General features: G+C 49.6%; 3 protein-coding genes across 6 annotated transcripts in view; 1 reads left to right on the top strand and 2 right to left on the bottom strand.

Annotated features, from left to right (window-relative positions):
• Positions 1–280: 280 nt before the first annotated feature.
• Positions 281–22108, top strand: faxdc2 (fatty acid hydroxylase domain containing 2). The gene is made up of 12 exons (XM_053847646.1): positions 281–432; positions 551–633; positions 8100–8260; positions 17270–17440; positions 18217–18245; positions 19066–19163; positions 19234–19337; positions 19412–19533; positions 20415–20620; positions 20680–20785; positions 20850–21016; positions 21086–22108. Exons 5-12 carry the CDS (start codon positions 18219–18221, stop codon positions 21240–21242), a joined length of 987 nt encoding a protein of 328 aa, XP_053703621.1. The 5' UTR covers positions 281–432; positions 551–633; positions 8100–8260; positions 17270–17440; positions 18217–18218; the 3' UTR covers positions 21243–22108.
• Positions 8741–15823, bottom strand: LOC128748693 (core histone macro-H2A.1). 3 transcript variants are annotated; one of them, XM_053847644.1, is made up of 9 exons: positions 15496–15823; positions 14276–14471; positions 13555–13661; positions 13289–13480; positions 13125–13229; positions 12562–12661; positions 10778–10867; positions 10142–10316; positions 8741–9609 (listed from the first exon to the last, which is right to left on the bottom strand). In XM_053847644.1, the coding sequence occupies exons 2-9, from the start codon at positions 14445–14447 to the stop codon at positions 9444–9446; spliced, it is 1107 nt and encodes a 368-aa protein (XP_053703619.1). In that variant the 5' UTR covers positions 14448–14471; positions 15496–15823; the 3' UTR covers positions 8741–9443. The 3 variants fall into 3 exon arrangements, with proteins under 3 accessions (XP_053703619.1, XP_053703618.1, XP_053703620.1); XM_053847643.1 differs by having other exon boundaries at positions 14276–14457; positions 15496–15822; XM_053847645.1 differs by lacking the exon at positions 12562–12661 and adding an exon at positions 12057–12147 and having other exon boundaries at positions 14276–14457; positions 15496–15822.
• Positions 21858–24672, bottom strand: part of larp1 (La ribonucleoprotein 1, translational regulator) — a 28141-nt gene continuing 25326 nt past the window's right edge. The window contains exon 20 of one of the 2 annotated variants that reach the window (XM_053847631.1): positions 21858–24458. In XM_053847631.1, coding sequence (XP_053703606.1) covers positions 24261–24458 — 198 coding nt within the window. In that variant the 3' untranslated portion in view covers positions 21858–24260. The remainder of the gene's footprint in view (positions 24459–24672) is intronic. The other variant, XM_053847630.1, reaches the window with a different exon arrangement.

Genomic DNA, 24672 nt, shown 5'->3' with positions numbered 1-24672 from the left:
ATATTCATAATAGCCTGTTATTATTTCTCATTATTCTCATTGGTATTTCCTGTTTAAAACAATTTTAAATCTTCTATATAATATTTAGTTAATGAATTGATTCCTATTGAATATAGTTTTAAAACCTAAACATGATTTACTTAATATTGCAAATATAAAAATATTTGTACACGTTTTCCCATACATTGAGGTTTGAGTTTTAAAAACAACACATGCCTTTTAAACCACACATATTTATGTTCTGCTTTTTCCCTTTATTTTCTTCTGTTTTCAAGGTCGCAGGAGCAGCAGCTGAAGTCAAGAACCCTGGACTCTGTTCAGTGACTGCTCAGAAAGCCTTGTGTGCCTCCTCCCAGTGTGGCACCACCTTGTCACAAGGTGACAAGCGGAGCCTCTACTGCACCGTGATGGAGACCCGTTCAGCTGCTGTCGGTAAGAACATGGATGGCATCATGAGGTTTGGTTCCAGGCCTCTTCATGAAACCCAGCAACCCAGTTAATGCCGTGTCTCACACCCGTCTGACACTCTGGACGGCCGTGTCGTTTCCAGGTGAGCCTGAGTGACGGCAGCCAGGTGTCTGCCGTCTGACATGGAGCCGTCAGAGGAGCGGCGTGGGCCCGACTCCTGGTGAAGTAAGTAGTCTCCTCCGTCGCTGTGGCTTCAGCCCCACCACCATAAGCAGCTGGAGATTGGGTGACAATACTAGAAACTAAAACTGAGCTCTCATTAAAGTTTCACCCCGAACTGTTTACGGCGAGACACAACAGCTCTCAGACGACGGTCAGATCCCCGCTGGGCCGCGGTGCTGGCGATTGTCTGTCAGTTGTCTGTCGGTGGCTGGTGGCGGGCTGCGGAGAGGGGCGACGGCCGGCTGCTCTCCGGTTTCAGATTGATTCAGCTGCATGTTTCTGAGGATTAGAGCCGGTAGCCAGCCAGTCTAGACTGCTCTCAGGTTTCCCCGGACACACACAATGATGGGACAATAACTGGGCCCGTGGTGCGGGACGGACCGGGATCACAGCACGGCCGTCCCCACACACTCTCTTCCCTGTCGTCACCGTGTTGTTTAGGGGAGACTTGACATCGCTGCACTCTCATTCAAATTTAGGATTTCATCATTGACGGTTCTGACTCTGCCGCACCTTGCACACACCGTCACAGAGTTGATGTTTTATACTTACAATATTTATAAAAATAAACACGATGGGAGTTTTGAAAAATATGTATTTTAAACAAATGGAAATCATAAAAGAGCGATGAATCAATCGGGATTGAAAAAGTGGATTATTTTATGATAAATACATCCAAATTATTTATTATATTAGAGTTTAGAATATTTTCTGCAAGTTATTGTTACCGGTAAGTAAAATGGAAACACGACAACAACAACGTGGATATAGCAGGATACTCACAATTCATAATGTGATATGAAAGGTGGATGTTGACATTATATTTAAATTTTAAAAAATGTAACGACTAGGAGAACGTGAAAAATACAAGAGTTTTAGTCAATAATGAATAAATATGAGGCTCAAGACATATTATAAAAATAGTGGCGTTAAATATTGATTCATTATTTAATCATTTAAAGTGCGTAAGTGTTTTTTATATAGTGCTTTATTAAAAACACACCCAGAACTTGTGATATTAATCATATTGAATGAAGCATTAAATGGTTGTATTTTAAGATCAGTAAATCATTTCACATGTTGGCAGCGAGAGCCACAACTCTCTTGGAGTCTCAGCAGAGAAACAGGCTCCAGCAGGCGTCTTGCCTGGGTCTGGACTCCCTTCACCGCCTCACACACCTGACTCTGAATAAAGAGCGAGGCACGGCGAGTCTTCCGCGCCTTGTTGGGACCTCAGCTCCGAAAAGAGCAAAGAGCTGCTCTGTAATCTCCTAATTGTGTGTCATTGTTCTGGAGGACTTTGAACTGAAAAAGGGGGCAGAAGATGACACCGAACGCTGGAGTGGATGGGTGTGTGTTTGACTGACAGGTGGAGGCTTAAGGTCCCAGGTCTTCCTGAAGGCAGAGAGGCAAACGGCTTAAAGCATCAGGACCCGACACCAAAAGCCCCGGCAGAGACGAACATGTGTGGCCTGCTGAGCCGCCAGCTCACATCAACGCAGGCGTGTACCTGAGCTGAGGACCACCAAGCTCGTGGACCTTCAGTCTGGATGGTCGCCCTCTGCTGGTGTAGACTGCCTCTGGGCACTCCGGTTTCCTCCCAGCATCCCAGAAGGATTCGGAGACTTTTGTTAATTCTTTGTGGGTGTGAGTGTGTTTGTGTGGGCTGGTCCTGCCCAGGGTGTCCCACACCTCTCCCCCAACTTACTTGGGACAAACCTCACTGTTAGAGCCGAATGACTTGTCTGAGGCCTGTGGACCTCCTTGTGAAAACCCTGCAGTACACCTCCTCTGGTGGCACCCAGAGCTCAAATAGAGCCCTAGTGGTGAGTAAGGACCAGCAGGAGAAAAGCTGTCTTTTCACTAGAACCTTTCTTCCCACTTACATTTATGATGAAAGAAAGGTTGGAGAACATGAGGGGGAAGGAGAGGGAAATGGACGGCAAGAAGAAGGACAAGGAGAACAAGATGGAAGAGGAAGGAGGACAAGGATCATAAGAGATTGAAACAGGTGAAATAGGTGAAGGAGAAAAAGAACAAAAAGTATAGGTAGAAGAAGAACAAGGAGAAGATGAAGAGGAAGAAGTAGAAGAAGAACAAGGAGAAGATGAAGAGGAAGAAGTATAAGAAGAACCAGGACAAGAAGAAGAACAAAAAGAAGAAGAATTGGAAGGAGAACAAGATGAGGACGAGGAGGAGAAGTAGAAGAGGTATAATGAGAAGAAGGAAAACAATAATAAGAAATATGAGGAGAAAGATGAAGCACAAGGAGGAGAAGATGAGGAGGAAGAAGTGTAAGAAGTAGAAGGGCAAGAAGAACAAGGAGAAAATGGGAAGTGTTGGGAGAAGAAGAATGAAGGAGAAGAAGATCATGATGCAGGAGAACAAGGGTGAGAAGAAGAAGAAGCAAATGTGAAGAAGGATAAGAAGAACAAAAACTAGGAGAAGAAGAAGGGCGAGAAGAAATTAAGAGGAGAACAAGAGCGACAACAAGAAGGAGATGAAGAGGAAGAAGTATAAAGACAAGAAGACCAAACAGAAGGAGAAGAATGGGAATACAAACAAGATGAAGCACAAGGATGAGAAGAGGAAGGAGGACAAGGATGAGAAGAAGATGAAGCAAATGTGAAGGACAAGGAGAAGAAGGGCAAGAAGAAAGACAACGAGGAGAAGAAGGGCAAAAGAGAAGGAGGGAATAGGAAGACGAACAAGATGAAGCACAAGGAGAAGTGGAAGAACTATAATGAGAAGAAGGAGAAGAATAGGAAGAGATATGTGGAGAAATAGATGAAGATGATGAACAAGGAGAAGAGGAAGAAGTGTAAGAAGAACAAGGAGAAGGAGAAAAATGGGAAGAAGTATTGAGTGAAGAAGTGACTAGGATGAGAAGATGAAGAGGAAGGAGAAGGACAAGATCAAGACTATATTTACAATTGGGTTTCACACTCTTAACGAGAAGAATGGGAAGACGTTTGAGGAGAAGAAGAACAACATGAAGCACAAGGAGGAGAAGAGAATGAAGCACAACAAGAAGAAGGACAGGAGGAGGTCTTGGGTGTTTTGTGCAAACACGCTGGAGGAGCGCTCACTCACCCTGGCTGGCACAGAACATCTGCACCTTCATCTCTTCTGCTGCTCTGTGGTGCTGCAGATGAGCCACAGACAAATTATTGGTCGTTGAACCTGCTCGACAGGATTTTCCCCCCGAAACCTTCCATCTGCCTGAGCGGCTGCTGTGTCTGTGTGTCCCTCCAGATGAAGACCATTACGGTGCTGGCTCTGTGCTCCAGCCCGGGAGGAACCGAGCCTGGAACTGGTTTGATAGCTGCGATAATTTTTACCATCCAGTCTGTCAGTGTTTTGATCCTGAGATGATCTCACATCATCCGCTGTCTGATCAGCAGCAGGTTTGCGTCCACGCCACAGCTGACCCGTTGGTTGGTGCTCTGTCCCAGCTACCCGGGGTGAGAGGCCTGGCCTTGCTGGGACAGACCACAGACCCGCGGGCTCATCGGAGTCACCCGTGCTTGTAACGTGGGAGGAAACCAGAGTCCCAACTCCAGCTCGATGCCACCTGAGAGTCTGCAGATCTTCTGGAGTTTTGGGAAACCATCTGAGGACGGAGGCGTCTGGGAGGCTCAGACCCGGGATTTAGGGTTCACACCCAGGGCTTGAAATGAACACCGACCAAATGTTGACGGATGAAAGCTTCAAACGCTCGGCGGCTTTTTCCCGACATTTCTGCTCCGGGACGGCGACGCGTCAGTATTATCGTGGTGGGATCAGACGGAGGAACGATTCATGTGTTGTCTACTTTCATTATTGACGTGTCATCCAGGAGTCGGCCCCGCCTTTTTTCACTGACTTGTTCTGAGGTTCAGCTTCCATAATCCAGGAACGGTCTGGCGTCGCGTGCTTACAGGAGCGTAGCCTACTGTCGCTGGTGTTGGACGGAACATCTGTCCGATCCAGATGGTTCCGGACTGGTCCACATGTACGCGGGGTCATGGCGCCAAAGCTCGCCCTGAGGACCCCTCTGCCCCGCCCCCAACCCCTGACCCTCATGTCCTTTCTTCCTGGGTGGGAGGCCACGGCGGCGTCACCTTTCTAAAGGTGTCAAACTTCCTCTGAAGAAGGTCTGGATGTCCGATGGCCCAAGGCCAAACTCCTGTTGCCACACGGGTGTCACACAGATCAGCTCAGAAACCCTGGTTCTGCTGAGCGTGCACTTGTATCTTCGCTCTCCCTGCCCTCCTCGCTTCGCTCTGCCCCCCTTCATTTAGCGCCGCAGCGGCGACGACGCGTTCAGACTTTCATTCACGCACAAGATTCCTGCGGGAGGCTCACGTTGACGGCAGAGTTTGTCACATGCGTGTGCACCTGTGTGTCGGGGTGACGGGGCTTGGGGAAGTTTTGGATCTGAGCTCAGACTTTGTGCTACTTCGTCGAGGTGCTAGTTTGAATACAGCTTCAGATGGGTTCTTTCTGCTGCTGTTAGTAACCAAGTGCTGGGGGCGCACCAGCCCAGACGACTGCAAGAAAAAACAGAGGAAAACACGTAGAATTAGTCAAGTATCGTTTTCGTTTTAGACTGACAAGTTTAGAGTCATGGATGAACCTCTGTATGTGTTGTGGGAGGAAACCAGAGTGCACAGAAATCCTCGGATTTGGAATTGGATCAGGGAGCACCACTGGATCCGAGGTTGCCTTCAGTACGAGTGGGACGCCCCACCATGCGACTCACATGGCACGTGAGGACCCGAGGTCCGACAGAAGGTTCTGCCGTCTCTGGGCCACAATCCTCCGCAGCTTCTGCCTCAGCCACCATGAATCACCCAGAGTTTAATGATTCACAGGAACACTGAGAGACGAGGGCCGGGCCCTTGAGGGCCAGAGTTTATCAGCTGGACCTGACCCCCTCCTCAGATTAACCCTCCAGACAAGGACGCGCGTGTTGTGTACAGAGTGGCAAAGATCTTGTTCGGAATATGTTTGTGTGTGCGTGTGTCTGGGGATGGAACGACCTGGGGATGACCCCGTGACCTCGCCGCCACTGCCCATAAAAGATGTTTACAACCGATGCTTCACCTGACCGGGGTCACCGCGTGGCTCGCTGTTTTGTGTGAATATATGCAGCAAAAGCTGTGTTTCAAATGAGCTTCATGGCTGCTAGCTCAGCTTGGACTGACGGCGATCGGCTAGTAATGTCTGTCAGGTCCAGCCTTGTCACTTTCTCATCGTATGTCGTGTTCTTTGTAGTCTTTCATTTTACTGGACTGGTACTGGTGAAAAGTTACTTGTTTTTCTCGCAGTGTGTCAATCATAGATGCAATATTTATTACAATGTAGTGAGACGTGAAATATGTTCCACTAATGAAGTTATTGCTTCATGAAGTAATTATTGATTTCAGAATGAGACGTTTTTTTCATCATTTCTATCAATTATCTTTTGCGGTCTTTTTTTTTTTTTTTTTTGCAATTTATGAATGAATTTTTTTACTTTCTTATACTGAGTTTTGTTACACATTTATTTCATATTATTTAGAAGATTTAAACAATTTTTTTTTTTTTTTTTCAGGCTCATTTGTATTATAAGTGGTGACAAGTTCATTTCCTCTCTATTTAATTCTTATCTTGTATTTTTGTTAATTATTATATTTTTTAAGTCATTTCATTATTTTTTTAATATTGGTGAGCTTTTTTTTATTTTTTATTATAAAATATTAAGTCATATTTCATAGCTAAATACAATATATTTGCTGGAATTTTAAAGGTTATTTTCTGTTATTTTTTTCTCTCATGATGTCAAAACCTGGATATTTGAAGTGAACAAGCCAAAGCTTGTCTATTGAACAGAGGCCCACTCTGATGCAGGATGGTGGGATCTTCGGAGACCTTGAGGTGAGCTTGTGTCGGAGGTGCGTCATCCAAGAGGGACTCTGTGATGAGCACTTCCAGGCCCCAACAGCAAATACTGAAAGGACTGTGAGCTGCTGGCTTGGGGTCTCGCGGGTCCCCTGGAGCCCTCTGGCCGGAGGCTGACCTGGGGACGGTCGTGCTCGTCTCACTCCGCCCGTGTGCGACGGCTGGACTGAGACCTCATGAAAGTTTCCAAGATGGTGGCTTGGCGGTGTGTGTGTGTGGGGGGGTGCTGCAGGAAGTGCCGGGAAAAGCTTCCCAGATGAAAATCCTAAATCAGCGTTCCCCGCCGCTGCGGCTGAGGCCCTTCATTTATTCTCCTAAGCTCTGGAATCAGCCCATCAAAAGGGACCCAGCGATCGGGTTTCCTGCTCTAACTGGCCCGACAAAGCCATGTGGCCGGCTCCCATCCGACTTAACCCTTTCAAGGTGGCAGTCCAGCGGCGATGTACGGCCTCCTGACGTGTCAGCTCCCAAGGTGGCGACGGCGACGCTGGAGAGCCTCTTTAGCTGCCGTAATGGTTCTGGATCATGGGATTACTGGACACCGCAGCTAACATGCTAACATGCTAACATGCTAACGCAGCGCACTCTCTGGAGGACAAACTCCAGTTGAGAGGGAAGTGACATGCTCCCCCTGCAGGTGACCTCTGGTCCGAGTGTCGCCTGAGGTCACTGTTGGAGCAGAGCAAGTGTGTGTCCTTATCTTCTCCATAAGTCTTCTCTGGAGACTGGAGCGGCGCAGCAGCCGTGGAGCCGTGCATCACTGGGTTTGTCTGTCTCTATCTGGGCAGGTTTGATTCTCTGTGATGTGTGTTGATGTGTGGATATCTGTGTGTGTGTGTGTGAGATGCTGAACCCCAAACTCTCCAGCAAGACTCTGATATCTGGTCTCATGGTGACCAGCTCCTCACCCCTCCCTCCCTCCCTCCTCTCTTGATCTTCCTGCTCTGTTTGCTTTATTTTATGTTCTGTTTTCCCTCCTCCGCCTCCCTCTTTCATTTCTTCGTGCAAAGAATAGAATTTCATCTGCGCGGGCTTTGCGAGGGCCGGCCCTCGGATTGGCCCTTGCCTGTCCAGATGCTTTGAATTTACGGGGGCTTTTCTGCCTGCGAGGAGAAGCCAGTCGGAGGGCGGCGCTCGGTGGGACTGAGGGGGTGAACCTGCCTGTATTTCCTGAGGATTAGGCCTCGGATGGGCCCTCAGAGGAGGTCTGGGGTCCCGGCCTCCATGGATGGCTGGGAAACTGACCCCCACCTGACTCCCTGTTCTTCCTGATGCCAAGCCAGCACGTCGCCCCCAGGGGCCTCCTGCTCCTGGTCCAACCAGCAGGGCGGGTGCTGCTGCCAGTAGGTTGACCTTTGACCTCAGACTTCAGTTTGTTGGCCAGTGAACCAGTTAAGATGGAGATGATGTGTTCAAGGAGCGGTCTGTAGACGTGACATGTTGACAAGGTTCTGAAGGTAGCGGTCCAGTGTGTGAGATTCAATGGAGAAGAGATTCTATCTTCTATCTGTCTTGAAGACGCTGTGCCGACTTTTGTTTTCCAGGGACGAGGGCGGTCGGTCCAGCCCGTCATGGCAGAGTTGGTCCTCCGAGTCTGAAGTCATGGTTCCCAACTAGAGCCTTCCGAGGAGCAGGACACAGTGAGGAGGAGGAGACGTCCTCACAACGTGCTTCAGATGGAAGCATGAGGAGACTCTCAGTTGAGGTGAGGATCTTCTATTAGCTGCTCCTTTGTCAAGGAGATATTTATTTTCCCAATGTTTACGTCTTTTAAATGTTATAATATATAACATATTTGTGGTGTTCTCCGCCGCACCTTTTATATATATATATATATATATATATATATATATATATATATATAAAATAAATGTGTCACATGATGTTCATCAAACTCAGTATAAGAAAGTTAAAGAAATATAATAATATTAATCATAAATAGCAAAAAAAACCGCAAACGATAATAAAAAAAGTCTCAGAAATATCATATACACACACATATATATATATATATACACACACATATATAAGGTGCAGCGGCAAATGCCACAAATATTTTTTTTTAATCCAACGAATGACCAATAATGAATGAGCATAAAATTTGAGATGAAAATGGAGGACGAGTACGTTTGTGAAATATTAGAAATAAAAAACACAAATGTTTCCAAAACATTTTTAGTTTTTAAATGTTTTATTACTTGAGTGTTGCAGGTTTATATCAATTGCAGCAATTATTTAGAAATCATTTAAATCTTTTTTTTTTCTTTTAAATCACCGTAAGAAAACGTTGCTCTCAAAAGTCCAAATGCAACTGGTCAGTTCCGATATTCGTTCATCGAGTCCAATTCAAATCCAGGAAGAACAGAACGGTGATTTTGCTCGACAGAAAATGGCTGAGACGAATGCAAGTCCCATTCCCGGTCACTTGGCGCCCTCCAGCGGGACAGCAGTGGAACTGCAAAGCACAGCGTCCGTCTCCCAGACCAGAGCTCCGTCGTTTTGGTGGATCAACAGCCGAACAGTAATAGAAACACGCAGAACCAAGCACGGACGCTCAGCAAGAAGCTTTTAGTGGCCGTCAAACAACTTTTTCTTTTTTAAATACTTTGAAGACATTCAAGATCTCGCGGGGGTCGGAGAAACAAACACAAGACACAACACAAAGCCTGATCCGACGATGGGCCGTAGTGAATTCATCTTCAGATTATAATCTGGACTGATGCAAATGATCGTCTCCGAAGAGAACGACGATAATCTTTTCATGCATAAACCCGTATGGACTTCTCAGGAAGCCTTGCCTCAGTAAGTGTGGGACGTTAAAAAGGAGCCGCCTCGCTCGCGGTCAGCGGAAATAAAAACAGGACGCGGGCTCCCGCCGCCACTCGTCTCTAGCTGCTCTCCAGTTTGGCCATTTCCTGCACGTAGATGCCGATGCTCTCGCTGTCGAACAGCACGAAGTAGACCGTCTTGATGGAGGAAGACATGGTGGCCACGAAGTAGTTGGAGATGGCTTTGAGGATCAGCTGCGCCGCCGTCTGTTTGGGGAACCCGTTCCTGAAGGGAACACACAGTTAGAGCTGCTCCGTCCTGACGCCGCTGCTTCGGTCCCGGGCCTGTGTTCGACGGTGCGAAGCCCAAAACCAGGCGATTTCAGCCATCAGAACACTGGAGGGTGACATCAGGCTACACCACAACCCACCTCCCCCCCAGCCCCAGTGAAGCCCCACTGAGTCATGTGTGTCCTTCTCACACGCTTTGTCGAGTCGCCTCTCCTGTTGACATCTGTTTGTGTGTTTTTGTGCATGTGTACAATGTTTATCCTACTTTTTAGGGAACAATACGTGACAAAACACTATCCTTGTGAGGACCAAATGACTTTGTGGGGACATTTGGCTGGACCGCATGAGGTTGAGCCTCAAGACTTGAAAATAACTGGGTGATTCTAACTGGGTCCAGAGTCCAGGTTCAGGTGAGCCATGTGTTTGGGTGGCTAGGCTCAGGGGGAGAAGCTGGGGAAAGGGTGATGGCCATGACAGGTCCCCACAAGGATAGCGATACGAGTGTGCGTGTGAGCGTCCGCTCCTACCTCCCGCTCCCGATGGAGGGGAACGCCACAGACTTGAGCTTCTTCTCGTCGGCCAGAGCCAGACAGTTCTTCACCGTCTTGTCCAGCATCTCCTCGCACTTGTCGGAGCCCCAGGACGGACTGTTGCAGTGGATCACGTACTTGGCTGGGATCCCGAAGCCGGCGCTCATCACAGCTGAGGAACACGGAGGAGTCACGGTCAGGGGGAAGACGGGCACATGCTCCTGGCCACTCGGCGCCTGAGCTCCAGAGGAGGACCTCAGACCTGCTGCCGACAGCAGGATTTCTAGGCTCTGATTTCCTCTCAACCTCCTGAACTCAGGAGACACCGAGGCCCCGACCACCAGGTGGCACCACTCCAACATCTACATGGCGAGAACAGTCAGCTGCCACATGCTCAATCTGCCTGACAGAGGAGCAGTTGGCTCCTGCGGCACGGATCACGTCATCTTCTCCGCAGACAGACCATCAGTCAGCAGGCTTCCCAGAACCTGCTGACAGACCTGGCTTCAGCGGATCAATGCTGCTCCTCAGCCAACGCTCAAGCAGCTCATGTAAGGACTGACTCGGTCTCTAGTCTGTGAGAACCTGAAGCTTCACCCGCTCACCCCACCGGACGGCTCATGCTGCACTTACCGCCCGCCACCTCCAGGGGACCGTTCTTCTTCTTCACCTCCTGCACTGCTTCGGTAAACTCCTTCCCGCCCTTCTTCTCCAGAGCCGAGCCTGCGGGAGAGCGACAGAGGGCTGAAGCCGTCCTGAGCCGGACAGACGGGTCGGAGGTCGTGCAGACAGACGGGTGAGCAGGCAGACAGACAGACAGACAGCAACAATGTCACAGCACCTGAAGCCTCCGGGTGAGCTAAGCTAGCGAGGAGCCGCACGCCTGGGTCTCAGACCATCAGATCCAGAGGCCCAGCAGCAGCAGCAGGTGAAATGGGTCAGATTCGTTTGAACTAGCTCCGAGGTGAAACTGCAGAGGCTTGAAAGACGAGCAGTCGTGGACTGTGTGACCCCGCCCCAATCTTCAACACACCACAGAACTGCAAACACCACCGAGTGAAAACCTCCGAGGCCACGGCGATCCAGTCGGATGTCGAGAAGACCTTCAGACTTCATGAAAAAATATAGACAAGGAGAAGTTCCTCGCTCTTAAGAAGCATTGAACTTGTCTGGTCCACAGGAGACACATTACAAGGAAGAAGAAGTAGAGCTACGTTTACATATCAGCACAAAGGTGGCGGGTCATTTAAATCCTGTACCCCTTCAGTCGGACCTGCCACACCTAGCCTGCCTCCTCCACTGAACCATCTTCATCCTCCTCATCTCACCTTCATGTCTTCATCTCCAACAGTCTGTGTCCAACACTGTGTCTCCTCCCAACAAGACATCTGTCCTCCCTAACCTGGTCTCCAAACCTCGCCAAAATCGCCAGTCAAGTTGTGTTTGAACAAACAAAAGTCTACTGTTCCTACGAAGACGGGTTGATGAACCCACTGACATTTTAAGAACCAGTTTACGAACTTCTGCCTGACGGTAACCAGACGCTTTTACTTTGTGCCCCTGCTGGACTTCCTGTCCAAGTGGAGCAGAGTTTACTCAACGTGTTTGTGCTCCAGCAGTACGACATCACTGTGTTTCAGCTGAAACACAGGTCACCTGACTCTGACTCCTGAGGCTCCAAACATCCTGACTATGACCCCAACTGTCCCACAAGCCTTCACTTTTGCTACGGCTCTGACACCCCAGCTGTCTCCACCCCGCCTGCACTCTCCTCTTCGCCTCCTCGGACGACTGAGTGAACTGAAGTTCATTCCAAGCCTCGGCAGTTTTCAGTGTTTCCAGGAATCACAGTTGGGAGTCTCAGACAGCAGAAGCACTGAAACAGCAGCAGCAGATAGTGATGTTCCTTTACCTACTTCACCACCTGTATAGAAGGAGGAGTTGGTCGGGTGAATGACAGCGTCGCTCTCCACTATGGAAATGTCCGCTTGGACAACTTGCAACTACAGATGACGACAAACAGGCAAACAACACAATGGTGAAAACAACTGACAACAACATGTGGACAGAGAGAGAGAGAGAGAGAAAGTCTTTTGTTGACAGGTGGTCACATGAGTGGGTCAGAACCCCATCACAGAGTTGGACCAGTGAATCGCATCAGTGACCGACTGGCTATTATTCCAGGGGTCACGTGAGACTGAGACCCCGAAATACGAAGGTTCATGAGAGTCACCATGTAAGGCTTCAGAGGAGTCGGGGAGCGAGTGACTCCGAGTTACAGATGAGGGTGAAAGGGTGAAACAGCAAATGGAGATCAGGCTTCTGGGGCTGGTTGGACGTTCGATGTCTCCACAACAACTGCTGGGATGAAACTGGGGTGGGGGGTTAGCAGGCGGGGGTCTGGGGGAGGGTCTCACCTAGATCATCTTTAAGTTCAAGCTCAGCGTTGGTGGGGTTGATCACCCCCTCCACGTCAAAGCCAGCCAAGTTACTGACCTCGCTGTGGATGAGGTTGAGCTGCAGAGTGGGGACGCAGGTGAAGCAGAAGAGGGGGAGAGAGGGGGGTCATGCCAGGAAGGGGGAGAGGAAGGGGGGAGGGTTGAAGCAAAGCCATCAAGATCCTAATTCACAGCCCACCTTTACTGCGAGGGTCAGGCGTGCCAAACTCACGGCTCTGTCAGCACTACAGCATCTCACTACAAGTCCCAGGATGCACTGCCACAGTTAGGGCGAGTCAGTTTCATTAACCCTGAGTTTGACAGCTCGGACCGAAGCAAGGAAACAAGCATTTTTTTTTTTATCCTCACTAACGTCTCCGCGACACTTAAATGTTTCACACAGGTTTTTCTCTTCTTCCATCTACAGGTCTCTCAGGCAGGAATGATGCGAGGTTAGCGTTTAGTGCGACAGGTTTCATCATGAGGTACGGACAAACACGGACAGCCAGCCGCGGTTCCAGTCAGTTCTGGTGTCGCCGTACCTTCTGACCCAGGAAGAGGCTTTTGGTGGAGAGAACGGTGAAGCTGTCGGACGGAGAGCCGTCCGTGGTGCTGTCTGCCGACGCCGCCTTGCTCTCGCCGGGTTTCTGTCCAGCAGAAGAGGTTTTCACCGGTGATGTGCCGCCAACATGACAACTGGACCCACCTTGGCCTTCCTGCCTGCCTTCCTCCCCGCTTGCTTCTTGGCTGGAGCCTTCTTGACAGCTTTGGGTTTCTTCTCGGGCGCAGGAGACAGCGGGCTCTCCAGTTTGCCCTTTGCTCCTCTCTTCTTTGCCAGCAGCTCGGGGTGGATGTTGGGAAGGACGCCGCCGGCCGCGATGGTCACACCTTTCAGCAGCTGACGCCGGAAGAGAAGAGACGTTAGCGCAAAACACGGCGATGGCAGGTGCGGTTGTCGCCGTGGACGCTGACCTGGTTCAGCTCTTCATCATTGGCGATGGCCAACAGGATGTGGCGAGGCGTGACACGACCCTTCTTGTTGTCTCTGGCCGCGTTACCCGCCAGCTCCAAGATCTCCGCTACAGGGAGGAAGAGACAGTTGGTTCTGGCTTCAGGTACCGGTCTGCTCCATTTGCCTGGTCACTTGTCAGAACCGGCGCTTGTACCTAGTTCTACCGAACCCGTACATGCAGCCATTTATATGTCTTCACCGTTTACAAACTCTGAAGGGGTTGCCGGCATCGTGCCGACAAATGTGGCACCAACACTAGAGGGTGCTGGATACCATCTCTGCGGGAACAGGGCTATAATGTAACGGAGGAGGTGTGTTGACCAGGGAAAGAGTGCGCAGCCTGAGAAACACCGGAGCTTACTCAAGAGAGGGGGCGAGACAAAGGACACCAGGCATGATGCCGCGCTGGTCGGAGGATGGAGACGGACTGACAGGAGACGTTCTGGGATGGAAGCTGCGGTGAATGGCAACATCGTGAGAACATGGAGTGTGTTCCCAGCAGTGGAATTCATCATTTGTTGATGGGTAGAGATACCGCTAGCAGCCTCAGAGGGTGACTCACTGCTTCAGTCAAATCCTCCAGAGAAGATGACTGACACAGCTCGGGACATCCAAGAGAAGACACTTCCTTGCGAGGTCACATGCTCAGTGTGTGTTTTCATCTGGTTTGCCCTCCCTCACCTGTGAGGTACTCGAGCACAGCGGCCAGGTAGACGGGCGCTCCCACGCCGATGCGATACTTGGGCAGCCCCCTCCTGATGTAGCGCAGCATGCGCCCCACCGGGAAGATGACCCCGGCCTTGGTGGAGCGGGACGTCTTGGTCAGCTTCTTCTTGCCTCCTCGGCTGGACATGATTCAGACTCTGCGGAGGAGACCCTGCTAAAACTGAGCATCACACCAAACGTTTGCAGGTTGTTGAAGAGGATTCTGGTATTTCAGGACTCGGTTTTAACAAGCTCTCCAGACGGAAACATGTTCGACATCAAAAGAAGCCCGACATGCAAATGGCCTCCCTCGTGGTTCCACTTAAAATTCTCTTTGTAGACAGTAATAGAAGCCACAGATTTACATCCATTTCATCAGAAAATAACAAATATCCTCTCCGTTCTTCCAACAATGTACTGGGGAGTTTTGTGGCTGCCATGGCAACATCTGCCTGCCCAATGTTTATTTGCCTGTTCTCCAACTTTGGAGAAATGAACGGCATTTCAAGTGAATTCTTCTGCTAGTTAGAATGAAGACGTCTGAACAGAAGGTGGACTGAGGCTGTCCCAGCTATCTGGGGTGAGAGGCGAGGGTCACCCCGGATGAAAGCCGCTTCATCACGTGGCTCAAACACGACGACAATTTTAGCACCATCGCTGTGTTTTTGGAATGTGGGAGGAAACCGGAGTGCCCGGAGGAAACCCGGATCCGAGGTCACTTCAAACCACCAGTCTGCGCCATGTTCGTCCAAACGGTTTCCAGCAAACCGTTGGGGTCACTTCAGGGAACACGTCGACGCTGCTCCGGTTTTCACGCCGACAACCTCGCGCAGATGTTTGGATCCAGTCGCCGTCCGCGGCGTCTCTCCACTCCGGCAGGTGGAGGTGACTGCAGCCGCCGCCTGGACGTCTCACGGCGCATGTCCGCCCCTCTTTCTTCATTTCATTTTAAAGCCGAACAGAAGCGGATATTAGAGCGGACATGTCTGTGTCGAGTCAGCGGGACTCGGAGCGGAAATAACCCGGGGAGCGCGGCGCGCTGTCAGGCGGCTCCTCCCCGCCCGACAGCGTCGGTGCTCGGCCTCGCCGTCGACAAACACCCCGTGACAGCGCCGAAGAGCCGCGCACCGACGGCACCGAGCCGACCCGGTTCCACCGAGCAGGTCACGCGGACGTGATGGCGGGCGCGTACTCACAGTGGAGCGGGTCAGGGCGGCGAACCGTCTCCAGCCTCCCGGTAACAAGTCTGGGCAGAGTCCTCGTCTCTCCCACAATCCACAGCGAGCGGCGGATATCGGAACCAGCCGAGGACACCGACGCCCGAGTCCTGCTGAATGTCACTCTGCTGCCAGTCTGATCTTTAACCCTTCGCACCTTCAGCGAGACGGAAAATCACGTGAATCGCACTGAAGCCAGCAGCCGGATCCAGTCAGTGCGACGGTCTCATGGTTGTTCTGGAACCACAGCCAGACCGTGCGAGGACCGGACCCGATGGAAGAATGTGGCGCCGTATTAATAGACGCGCTTCCCCTTTAACGCAGCGCGCCGGGCGCCGCGCTTCATGCACGTTGGTCCTCTCGGATGAGTCAACGTTTCTGTCCACTGGTGGGAAGTTGTTGAATAAAAACCAACTAACTGTCAAAAAACAGACAGAAAAACTATCTGAACCGTGAAACGAAGGACAGTTGAAGCAAATATAACGGGAAATGATGACCAATTTAACAAAAGAATAAACAGGGACGGTGAAAACAATGATGAAAAAATCTAATATCAAACATGCTGAGGCAAAGAAGAGAAAGAAATGTCACATTCGGCTGAAAAAAAGTTGACAAAAATGATTGTTTCGATTTATTTTTTACATTGACAGATGAACTCTATAAAAGTCCGCAATTAAAGAAAAATAACAGTTTTCTTTAATTGTATTTATGTATTTTAAGGATTAATTTTAGAGTCCGAAATGAATCCTTAAAATACATAAATACATGTCAACTGACAAAACATGCACACGAGAGGATGAAAACAAATCTCATTAAATGTCTATTTAAAAACAACAAAAAGTGACAGCGGTCATATGGAGCGTGTTTTGAAGTCACGGAACCCGAGCATGTCTGTGACTGGGAAGTCAAGCAGCTTTCGCAATGGTAGTTGAAAAAACGAAAGCTGTAGTAGCAGCTTGGCTCCAGTGGAGGTCAATGTAGAGCCGACTCGAGTCCAGAAGAAGGGTATAGTTCCGCAGCGTAATGTTACATCATGTCAAATTGAGTTATTGCCCAGGAAAAAAACCTTGATGAAACAATGGAGCGTGTCAAAGTGTTGGTCAAAAACATATTCGTGCAGTTTTACATTTTCTTATGAATTTTTACTGACTGTTGTGCAACAGGGGAAGATAAGGGACCAAGCAGGGCCCCGAACTGATCTAATCTCATGAGAGAAAATCCATCGGCTTTCAGGAAAACCTTGTCCTAGGTGTGTGTGACGCAACGTTTAGTCCCCACAGAGATAAAGGGGCGATCTAAGACTGATCACTGGGCCCATTGTTTTCAAATGAGTGCACCGGTGTTACACAAACACAGAGGTCTGCAGGTTATCCGCCGCCCTGCTGGCGAGCAAAAGGCAGGGGCCACGTGAGAGAGAGGTCAGGGCCGCGACTCACCACTTTCTAGTTGAGCTCGAGAGTCGAGTAATGATAAGAGCAGGACAGGAAGTAGTAGGTGGTCATTGTAAGAGTAGCTAAAGAACAAGGAGAATGTTGATTTTATATATATATATATATATATATATAATCCAAGGGAAAATTATTTTATGCATTTATTTTATGTATATTTGTATTTTTGTTGACAACATAGAAAAGTGAAGTAATAAAAGTGAATAAAAATAAATAGACAAAGAAAAATAAATAAGGATAATAATGATATGATAAAACGTTGATAAATAAATGTTGATCTGACTGTTAAATCTGTTCACTCACAGAAATGAGCTCGCGCGTCATGGCGAACATTGCTCCCTTCAGCCACAAGAGGTCGCAAATCCTGGCAAACAAAGACGGTCACATGTCCGCCAGCTGGCCAATCGCGGGGCCCGCACCCATGTAAACACCACTGTCTCAGAGCCAAGTTCAGAGTCAAGCTGAAGATCGCGGAGGTGAGTTTGCTGTCTCTCGTCTTTTCAACAGACACCTGAAGTCAAGCCTTTTAGGGCCTTCACTGCTTAACTGTGACGCTGAACTGTGAACAGTAACGCATGTATTTATTCATACTCTCACAGTAAATCTGGAGATTGGTTATAATAACAGTCGCTATTATTTCTGGAGTTGGCCACTTTTTGACACTTAATCATTATTAGGGATAAAAATAATTTTATTTTCTCGGTTCTTTCATGTTAGTTTGTCAGTCCTTCCTGGTGAGGAAAGAGACACTGTCAGCCTCATCTCCAGCTGCTTTTATCAACATCATGAAGTATATGCAGCACATCTTTGCTCACTCTTTGGCCTCAGTGAGCAGATATTTTAAAAAAAAAAACCCTGGAAATGTAAGTAATAGGATTACCAAGACATTCCTGAGGAGGGAATTTGGGCGCAGGGTTGCCATGACTACAGAGGATAAAGGCTGAATTCAATATAAAGTTGGATCAGTTGAATTTGAAGCTCAACACAGAGGCCTCTGGCTCAGCTCTACAAAGGGCTACTCTGACTCCCCAACCTTTTACTGCACAGTTCCAAACAGAGCTGAGCCAGAGGGCAGATTTAGCTGCTGCTGAAAAGCATCTCACGGGTGTTAAAGTGAGCACAGAAACAAGCCAGATACACGTAGCCGCCTGAACACCTCCAGAGCAGCGACGAGAAGCTCTCCAGAGTGTGATGTCAACGCCGTGTTGTTATGTAACGGAATAACGATCCTGCTTTGGTTGTGTGATTACAGACATGACAGGAACAACGAGCCGCCGACAGGTGAGTGAATGAAATCTGCTCCGTCACGTACAGTGCTCGCAGGATGACTCACACAGGAGCAACCGGTTCATAACGCGTGTCGTGTTGTGTTCACCTGCTCGCCATTGTCACTCCTCACTGTGGGTGAACTGAACAGGCTTTTAACAGCCGTTCTGTTATTGTGTTGTGAGATGCAGTGCCCCGTAACGTAGCATTCAGAGGAAACAAGAGGCTTCTGAAGTGCAGGCGGTGACACCCCGACCGAACGTCGGCATGCGATGCAGTGATACGGACAGTGTTTTGGCACAGACGCTGCGGCAACCACAGGCCGATCAGATGTTGGTGTTTCAGGAGAGGTGAAGTCCAGCGGGGTGAACCTTCACACTGACTTGTGACGCCATGTGTGGCTGGGAAACAGACTCGAGAAAGAGACGGTTCCCAGAGGAGAGAGAAGAAGCCGGACGTTAATCCGATAACCAGCTCACCAACTCGGCCCACAGAGCTTCGCCACCCGGATGGCAGCCCATTATTGGGGCCAATATTATTGTCTTACTTTGAATTCAAATGTTTGATGTGGAACAGGAGAAAACCAACTGGTGTCCTCACTGTAGTACGAGTGGTAGTTCTGTCGGTTGTGTGTATGTATGACTTGTATTTTAGGTTCCGGCTTCCAGTCATGCAAGTCTGACCGACAAGTGGCCGGTGTGTTTTCTGACTGGCTTCTGTAAGCGCTGCAGTCAGAGCAGGACGTTGGCGGTTAGCTGGAGGGAGACGCGCCCGTCATGTGACCTGCTGGCGTCTCGGTAAATCTGAGGGGTCATGTGGTGCCTCTGTGTTCCAGGAGGGCCCAGGAGGACTGTGGGACTCAGTGAAGAAGGCCGCGTTCATCATCGGGTCTGGAATCCTATTCTTGGCGGCGTTTGGAAACTCGCTGACATGGTAGGACCACGGCGGGTGTTCCCAGAGCGCAGGTCGAAAACACAAGCTAATGGCGGCGTTGACTCCTCAGGCACCTTCAGAGGTTCTGGGGAGCTTCCGGGGACTTCTGGCAGGACTTGTGGACGCAGATCCATGTGGCATTCCAGGGTCATGAGTCAGCATTATTTTACATTGGTAAGAGAAAAGAGTTGAGAGCTTTGCAGCATCGCGAGACAAGCTTGGAACATGTCTGTGCTGTGACTCTACAGGGACCATGCTGGTGCCCAGCCTGGCATTCTGGGGCACCAACGGCCTCCTGCTGATCGTGGACACCACCGGCAAGCCGTCCTTCATCACTCGCTATCGCATCCAGCAGGACAAGAACAACCCGGTAGGTTCCCGTCACCGCGTCAGACCCAAGTCCTCTTTCACTCTGTCCGTCAGCGGTGGGCGCCGCAGAGCTAGCGTCAGACATGACTGGTCGATAACCGACTGGAGCTCCGACTGTCCAAACATGAGTGTAGAAAGTGAGTCACGGAGAGGAGTAGTGCTCCACATCCCGCTAATCTGCTGCTATCTCACGGTATCTTGTCTCTCCGGATCATTATCCGACTGATAAGGAAGCGCTGAACCCGAATAACCATCTGACCCAAGTCTTATCGGTCACAACAAACTTACGGAGCGAGGAAGCGGCGACGTTGTTGTATTGACTTAAACCGTTGCAGTGCATGATGGGGCATGAACGTGGGGGTCATAATCTTTGAGAATATTGAAACATAATCATGATCTTGGAAATCGTGAGTGACACAGCCATTTTGTTTTGAACTTCAGTTGGACAGTATCAGACCTATTAAACGTCCAGTATTTGGAGGGAAACCTCCGACCGTTTTAAGTTGAAATTTCACTTTCTGTGTGTCGGAAACCTCGGAATCACGTTCGCTTTGTTAGCTGGTGCAGAGCAGCAACAAGTGCGTGGAACAAAAGACGCTGAGCAGCGCAGTTACCGAGTCACATGGCGAGTCATAAAACAGTACATTATCATGGCTGGCGCCGATAATGACGGCGGACGACATACACCTGTTTGTACATGACGGACACACAAACAGTCACCGTTACACAACAGCAGTGAGGAACACATGCCCACAGTTCAAAGGTGAACTGAGGTGGACATTATCTGTCTGCTATCGGCCCATTGGTCCGCATTTATCAGTTATTGTTCTGAAGGTCCTCTGGAAACTGAACGTTCCCCCCCTCCCCCTTACCTCCCCCCAGGTCGATCCCGCCAAGCTGAGACAGGCCTTGAAGTCGGTGCTGTTCAACTACACGGTGGTGTCTGGACCCATGGTGGTGGCGGCCCACTACCTGATGACCTGGAGAGGAGAGCCCTGTGGCCCAGAGCTGCCCACCTTCCACAGGGGCCTGGCGGAGCTGGCCTTCTTTGCCTTCCTGGAGGAAGTCCTCTTCTACTACTCGCACAGGTAACCGCCTGCGCCTGCGCCTCTGCGAGCACGCCGCTCTACTGTCATCTCCCCCGCAGACTCTTTCATCACCCCAGTCTGTACAAGCATTTCCACAAGCAGCATCATGAGTGGACGGCTCCCATCGGAGTGGTCTCCATCTACGCCCACCCACTGGAGCACATGGTGAGCCACGCCTCCTCCCAGTCTCCTCCCGGCGCCGGCTTTCTAACCTCCTGTGCGTCCCCAGCTCTCCAACACGCTGCCTGTGGCGGTCGGCCCGGTGATCCTGGGCTCGCACCTGGCCACCACCTCTCTCTGGTACTGCCTGGCTCTGGTCAGCACCACCATCTCCCACTGCGGGTACCACCTGCCCTTCCTGCCCTCGCCCGAGTTCCACGACTTCCACCACCTGAGGTGGCCATCGTCGCCCCAGACCAGAAGTGGCGGCAGGAACCTCACTAACCGACACTTCCAACGTTGCAGGTTCAACCAGTGTTTCGGAGTCTTCGGGATCCTGGACCGGCTTCACGCTACCGACAGCAAATTCAGAGAGACCAAGCAGTACGAGCGCCACACGCTGCTCACCAGCCTCACGCCTCTCAACGAGAGCATCCCCGATCCCCCGAAGAAGGGCCAGTGAGGACCTCTCACCCCGGACTGAGCTTTGCACTTCAACGACAAACCAGCCAATCGCCGTTAAGCTGTGAATAGTGTTTTTAAAACCTGTGTAATATTTGTGATCCGACGCTTGACTGACTGTGCGATAATCTCTACTGTATCGACGCAACACCAGTGACAGTTTCTCTGCACTGTGCTTTTTCAATCACCACCTATTTATCATGACGTGCAGCGGTGGAAACAGTTCTGTTATAAAAGTCCTGATATTTTCATATGAGCACAAGCAGTGTGTGGAACATATGGTGATGGACCTGGTGATGAACGCTCCTGTTATTTACGAGAACCATAAAGCAGTTCATGATAGGATGTGAGGAGTTACAACAAATTTACAATGTCGTTTTTAAGTTTGGCAGCAAATATTCATTCCAACTAAACCTCTACGTAGTGAAATGCTAAAGCCCACGCAGACTGGTTTAAACAGATATAGACTCTTAAATATCATGCGAAATAACTCATATACACTCACATACACATTTGTTGAGAGAAATATATACACATTTTACCAGACAAACGGTGGTTGAAAACGACTGCAGGAACGTAGCTAACAGGAACTTCAGCAGGTGCTGCGTGCGAGTCAATGAAGTAAAGTAAGTGAACACGAAGAAGCTGGAGCGACTGACTTTCACCCCAATCTCAGAATGTAACGCTCCGACAAATACAAATATTTCATCGTGATCATTTAAACATAGTGTTTGACAACTGGTGTGGTGCATTCACTTGCTGCTCGGAGAAATCAATCCCGCCCAAACTTGTTTGCTTCTGTGAGACGCATTGACGAATTGAATGTAAAAACAAGCGCAATATTACAAAATAAAATGTATCCTGTCACAAAAGAGAAAAGTGCCCCGTGTTTTCCATTGCACTTTTCAGACGTTCTTTTTAAATAACAGTAATTGAAGCTAGAGTTTTCACAAGTCACTGAAAGCCTCCAGCTTCAACTTATGAATTTGTCCTGCAATTCAACTTTTTCTACATCCCACATTTTCAACCCGGAACTCTGGGGGGGGAAGAAAAAAAAAAAAAGTTCCGTAATCTGCAACAAGAGTTTGAGCATGAACTTCTCAGATCGTTCCCTAAAGGCAACAGTCACGTGACAGCAGGGCGGCCAGCACTGAGAACCGAAACACTCAAACGGACAAATGAAACGACCGAGACCGTGTTTGAGGTTTTTTTGTGCGTTTTGTGTTTTTTTCTTTAATAAGGAAAAGCAATTACTACAAATTACAAATGACACTAATAGCGAATCACATCAGCCTACAAAGCAGATAATCAATATTAAATGTTATAATACAAGTTCTCATTCAAGTATTTTACATTTTGCCATTTTATATATTTTTTTGTTCCTTTTGTCATTTTCATGTTTTTTTTCCTCATGACAAGCCTACGATATTGTAAGGTGGTGATCTATCCCGACGGTCCATAAGCAGTTATATGGCTTTATGACGTTACGCTTCAGTCTCCAGGCCTCACTGGCGACAGCCCGCTTCCTCCTCACCTAGTGTCCAGTCGTCCACACGCAACTCCAGCTGCAGCAAGCAGCAGGAAGGCTCCAAACAACTCCCCAACATGTCCAGTGACGGGTGAATATCACAAGAGGAGATCATGTTTCTCCACCAGGAAGGAGCCCTGCCGTGTCTGCACCTCTCAGTCTCCCTGAAGCTCGACCCAGACGAAGATACAGAGGAAAAATAACTTTCTTTTTCAAGTTCAATGTCGAGACAGAAACCTAAAAAGCCGGAGCAGATGAGAAAAGTGCTGGGAGGCAAACAGTCGACTGCACGGGGGGTTTCACAGGCACAAGCTCCCAAACTCAAATCCTAAACCTTGTGATATTAACATCCATATGAGAATTAAGACTTTTTTTCACTCATGTCGTCCAAACAGGCCGAGTTTCCCTTTTGTGTTCGAGCCGTGTTCCCAATTCCAAGCGGTTTAAAAGAAAGAAAAAAAAACAAAGGCCTGACAATCCTGCTTCATAGAAACAACACTAAAACACTGCAAATTAAAATTATTATGAAATGTTAAAAAAAAAGGTTGCGTACACGTGTAAGGCAAATCTGTCGTACGGACGATGAAGCCCACCGCCGTGGAATTTGCTGACTCAGGTGACAACTCAAGATGGATCATCAGGAAGAGGGAAATCATCTGGGAGGAAACGGCCAGCAGCTGAGGTCCTGGTGAAGAGTGAAGGTTTGAGCACCGGTGACGGAGAACCATCGGTTCTTCAAGTGATCCAGTTGGACTCCAGACATCAACAGCGGATGGATGATAGACGGATGGATCGGACGCTGTCGTGCGGATGGACGTGGACCACGGAAAAGCACCCGACAGGAGGTCCAGGTGACGGAGGAGGTCCGAGACAAAAAGAATTTCAGACGCGGGGGAAGAATTTGTAACAGATCACATGACACTTGGAAGACTTCTGAGAGATGTCAGGAGTTTGGCAAACGCAGCACCAGCGCACGCTCGGCTCGTCTTCAGTTCATATAAGGCAACTTGCAACCATCTGGTCCAGGCAGAGGGAGTCTTCGTTTCTCTTAACATCATTTGGTTCTGAGTCTTTTTAGCGCCTCCCCGTCCAGGCCGCGGAGGCGTCTGTCGCTCGGTCCACACTGCCACTTTGGTCCAGTCGGATGTCCGGGGGCTCCGAGGCGCGGCTCGTGTGTCAAGTCTGCGACGCCACCACGAGCCAAAGAAAAGATGACGCTGCATCCGAGCAGGAAAGGTCAATGGAACCAGCAGGACGGTGGCGATCACGGGGGTGGGAGGTGGTGTGGGGGGGCCAAAGCAAAGTAAAACATCCAGCCTGTGGAGCGACTGTTAAAAAAAATGGATTCTCTGAAGATAAAATAGACATTTCTCTCTGAAAAGGTTCTGTGGTTCCTCCTGGCTGCTCACTGGACAAATGAGGGACAGGGTGCCCCCCGCCCCCACCCCCTGCTGTGACACCGAGGGACCCCCGTGAGTCAAGGATCTGAAGTTACTTCGGCGTGTTGGCGTCCGGCGCGAGGTCAGTGGCGGGGGGTCTCTGGCTGCTGGGTCTGCCGTCGTCCCTGGCGCCGGGGGCGGAGCCTGAGGCGGCCTGGCTGCTGGGCCGGCTGGAGGTCTGCGACGGGTGCCGGCGGCGGCCGTCCCCGCTGGATGAGTGTCTTCTGCGGCCGCCGTCCTCCATCGGAGGCTGGAAGAGAAGCCATGGTGAAACCTCAGCCAAATTCAATTTTCAGGTAATAACCATCTTGTGTTTGAATTTTTTTGTTGTTTGTGGTTATTTTTTTATTGCACCATTGGTAATTATTGTGAAAACTCAGCGATGAGAGGAGCATAATTGATCCTCCATTATACACGGTGAATTCAGACGTGTGTGCTGAGCCCTTGGGGTCACAGTTTAGGTT

Source organism: Synchiropus splendidus, chromosome 17, assembly GCF_027744825.2.
Source record: "Synchiropus splendidus isolate RoL2022-P1 chromosome 17, RoL_Sspl_1.0, whole genome shotgun sequence".
Taxonomy (NCBI): Eukaryota; Metazoa; Chordata; class Actinopteri; order Syngnathiformes; family Callionymidae; genus Synchiropus; species Synchiropus splendidus.
This window is presented reverse-complemented; position numbering and strand designations above follow the sequence as displayed.

Bases quoted from the DNA above. Each gene is read 5' to 3' on its own strand.
- faxdc2 (XM_053847646.1), top strand. From the start codon at position 18,219: ATGACAGGAACAACGAGCCGCCGACAG. The intron at 19,338-19,411 runs GTAAGAGAAAAG...GTGACTCTACAG, and splicing joins GTCAGCATTATTTTACATTG to GGACCATGCTGGTGCCCAGC. The intron at 20,786-20,849 runs GTGAGCCACGCC...GTGCGTCCCCAG, and splicing joins CCCACCCACTGGAGCACATG to CTCTCCAACACGCTGCCTGT.
- LOC128748693 (XM_053847644.1), bottom strand. From the start codon at position 14,447: ATGTCCAGCCGAGGAGGCAAGAAGAAGCTGACCAAGACGTCCCGCTCC. The intron at 13,481-13,554 runs GTCAGCGTCCAC...TTCCGGCGTCAG, and splicing joins ATGATGAAGAGCTGAACCAG to CTGCTGAAAGGTGTGACCAT. The intron at 12,662-13,124 runs GTACGGCGACAC...CCCACTCTGCAG, and splicing joins GCCTCTTCCTGGGTCAGAAG to CTCAACCTCATCCACAGCGA.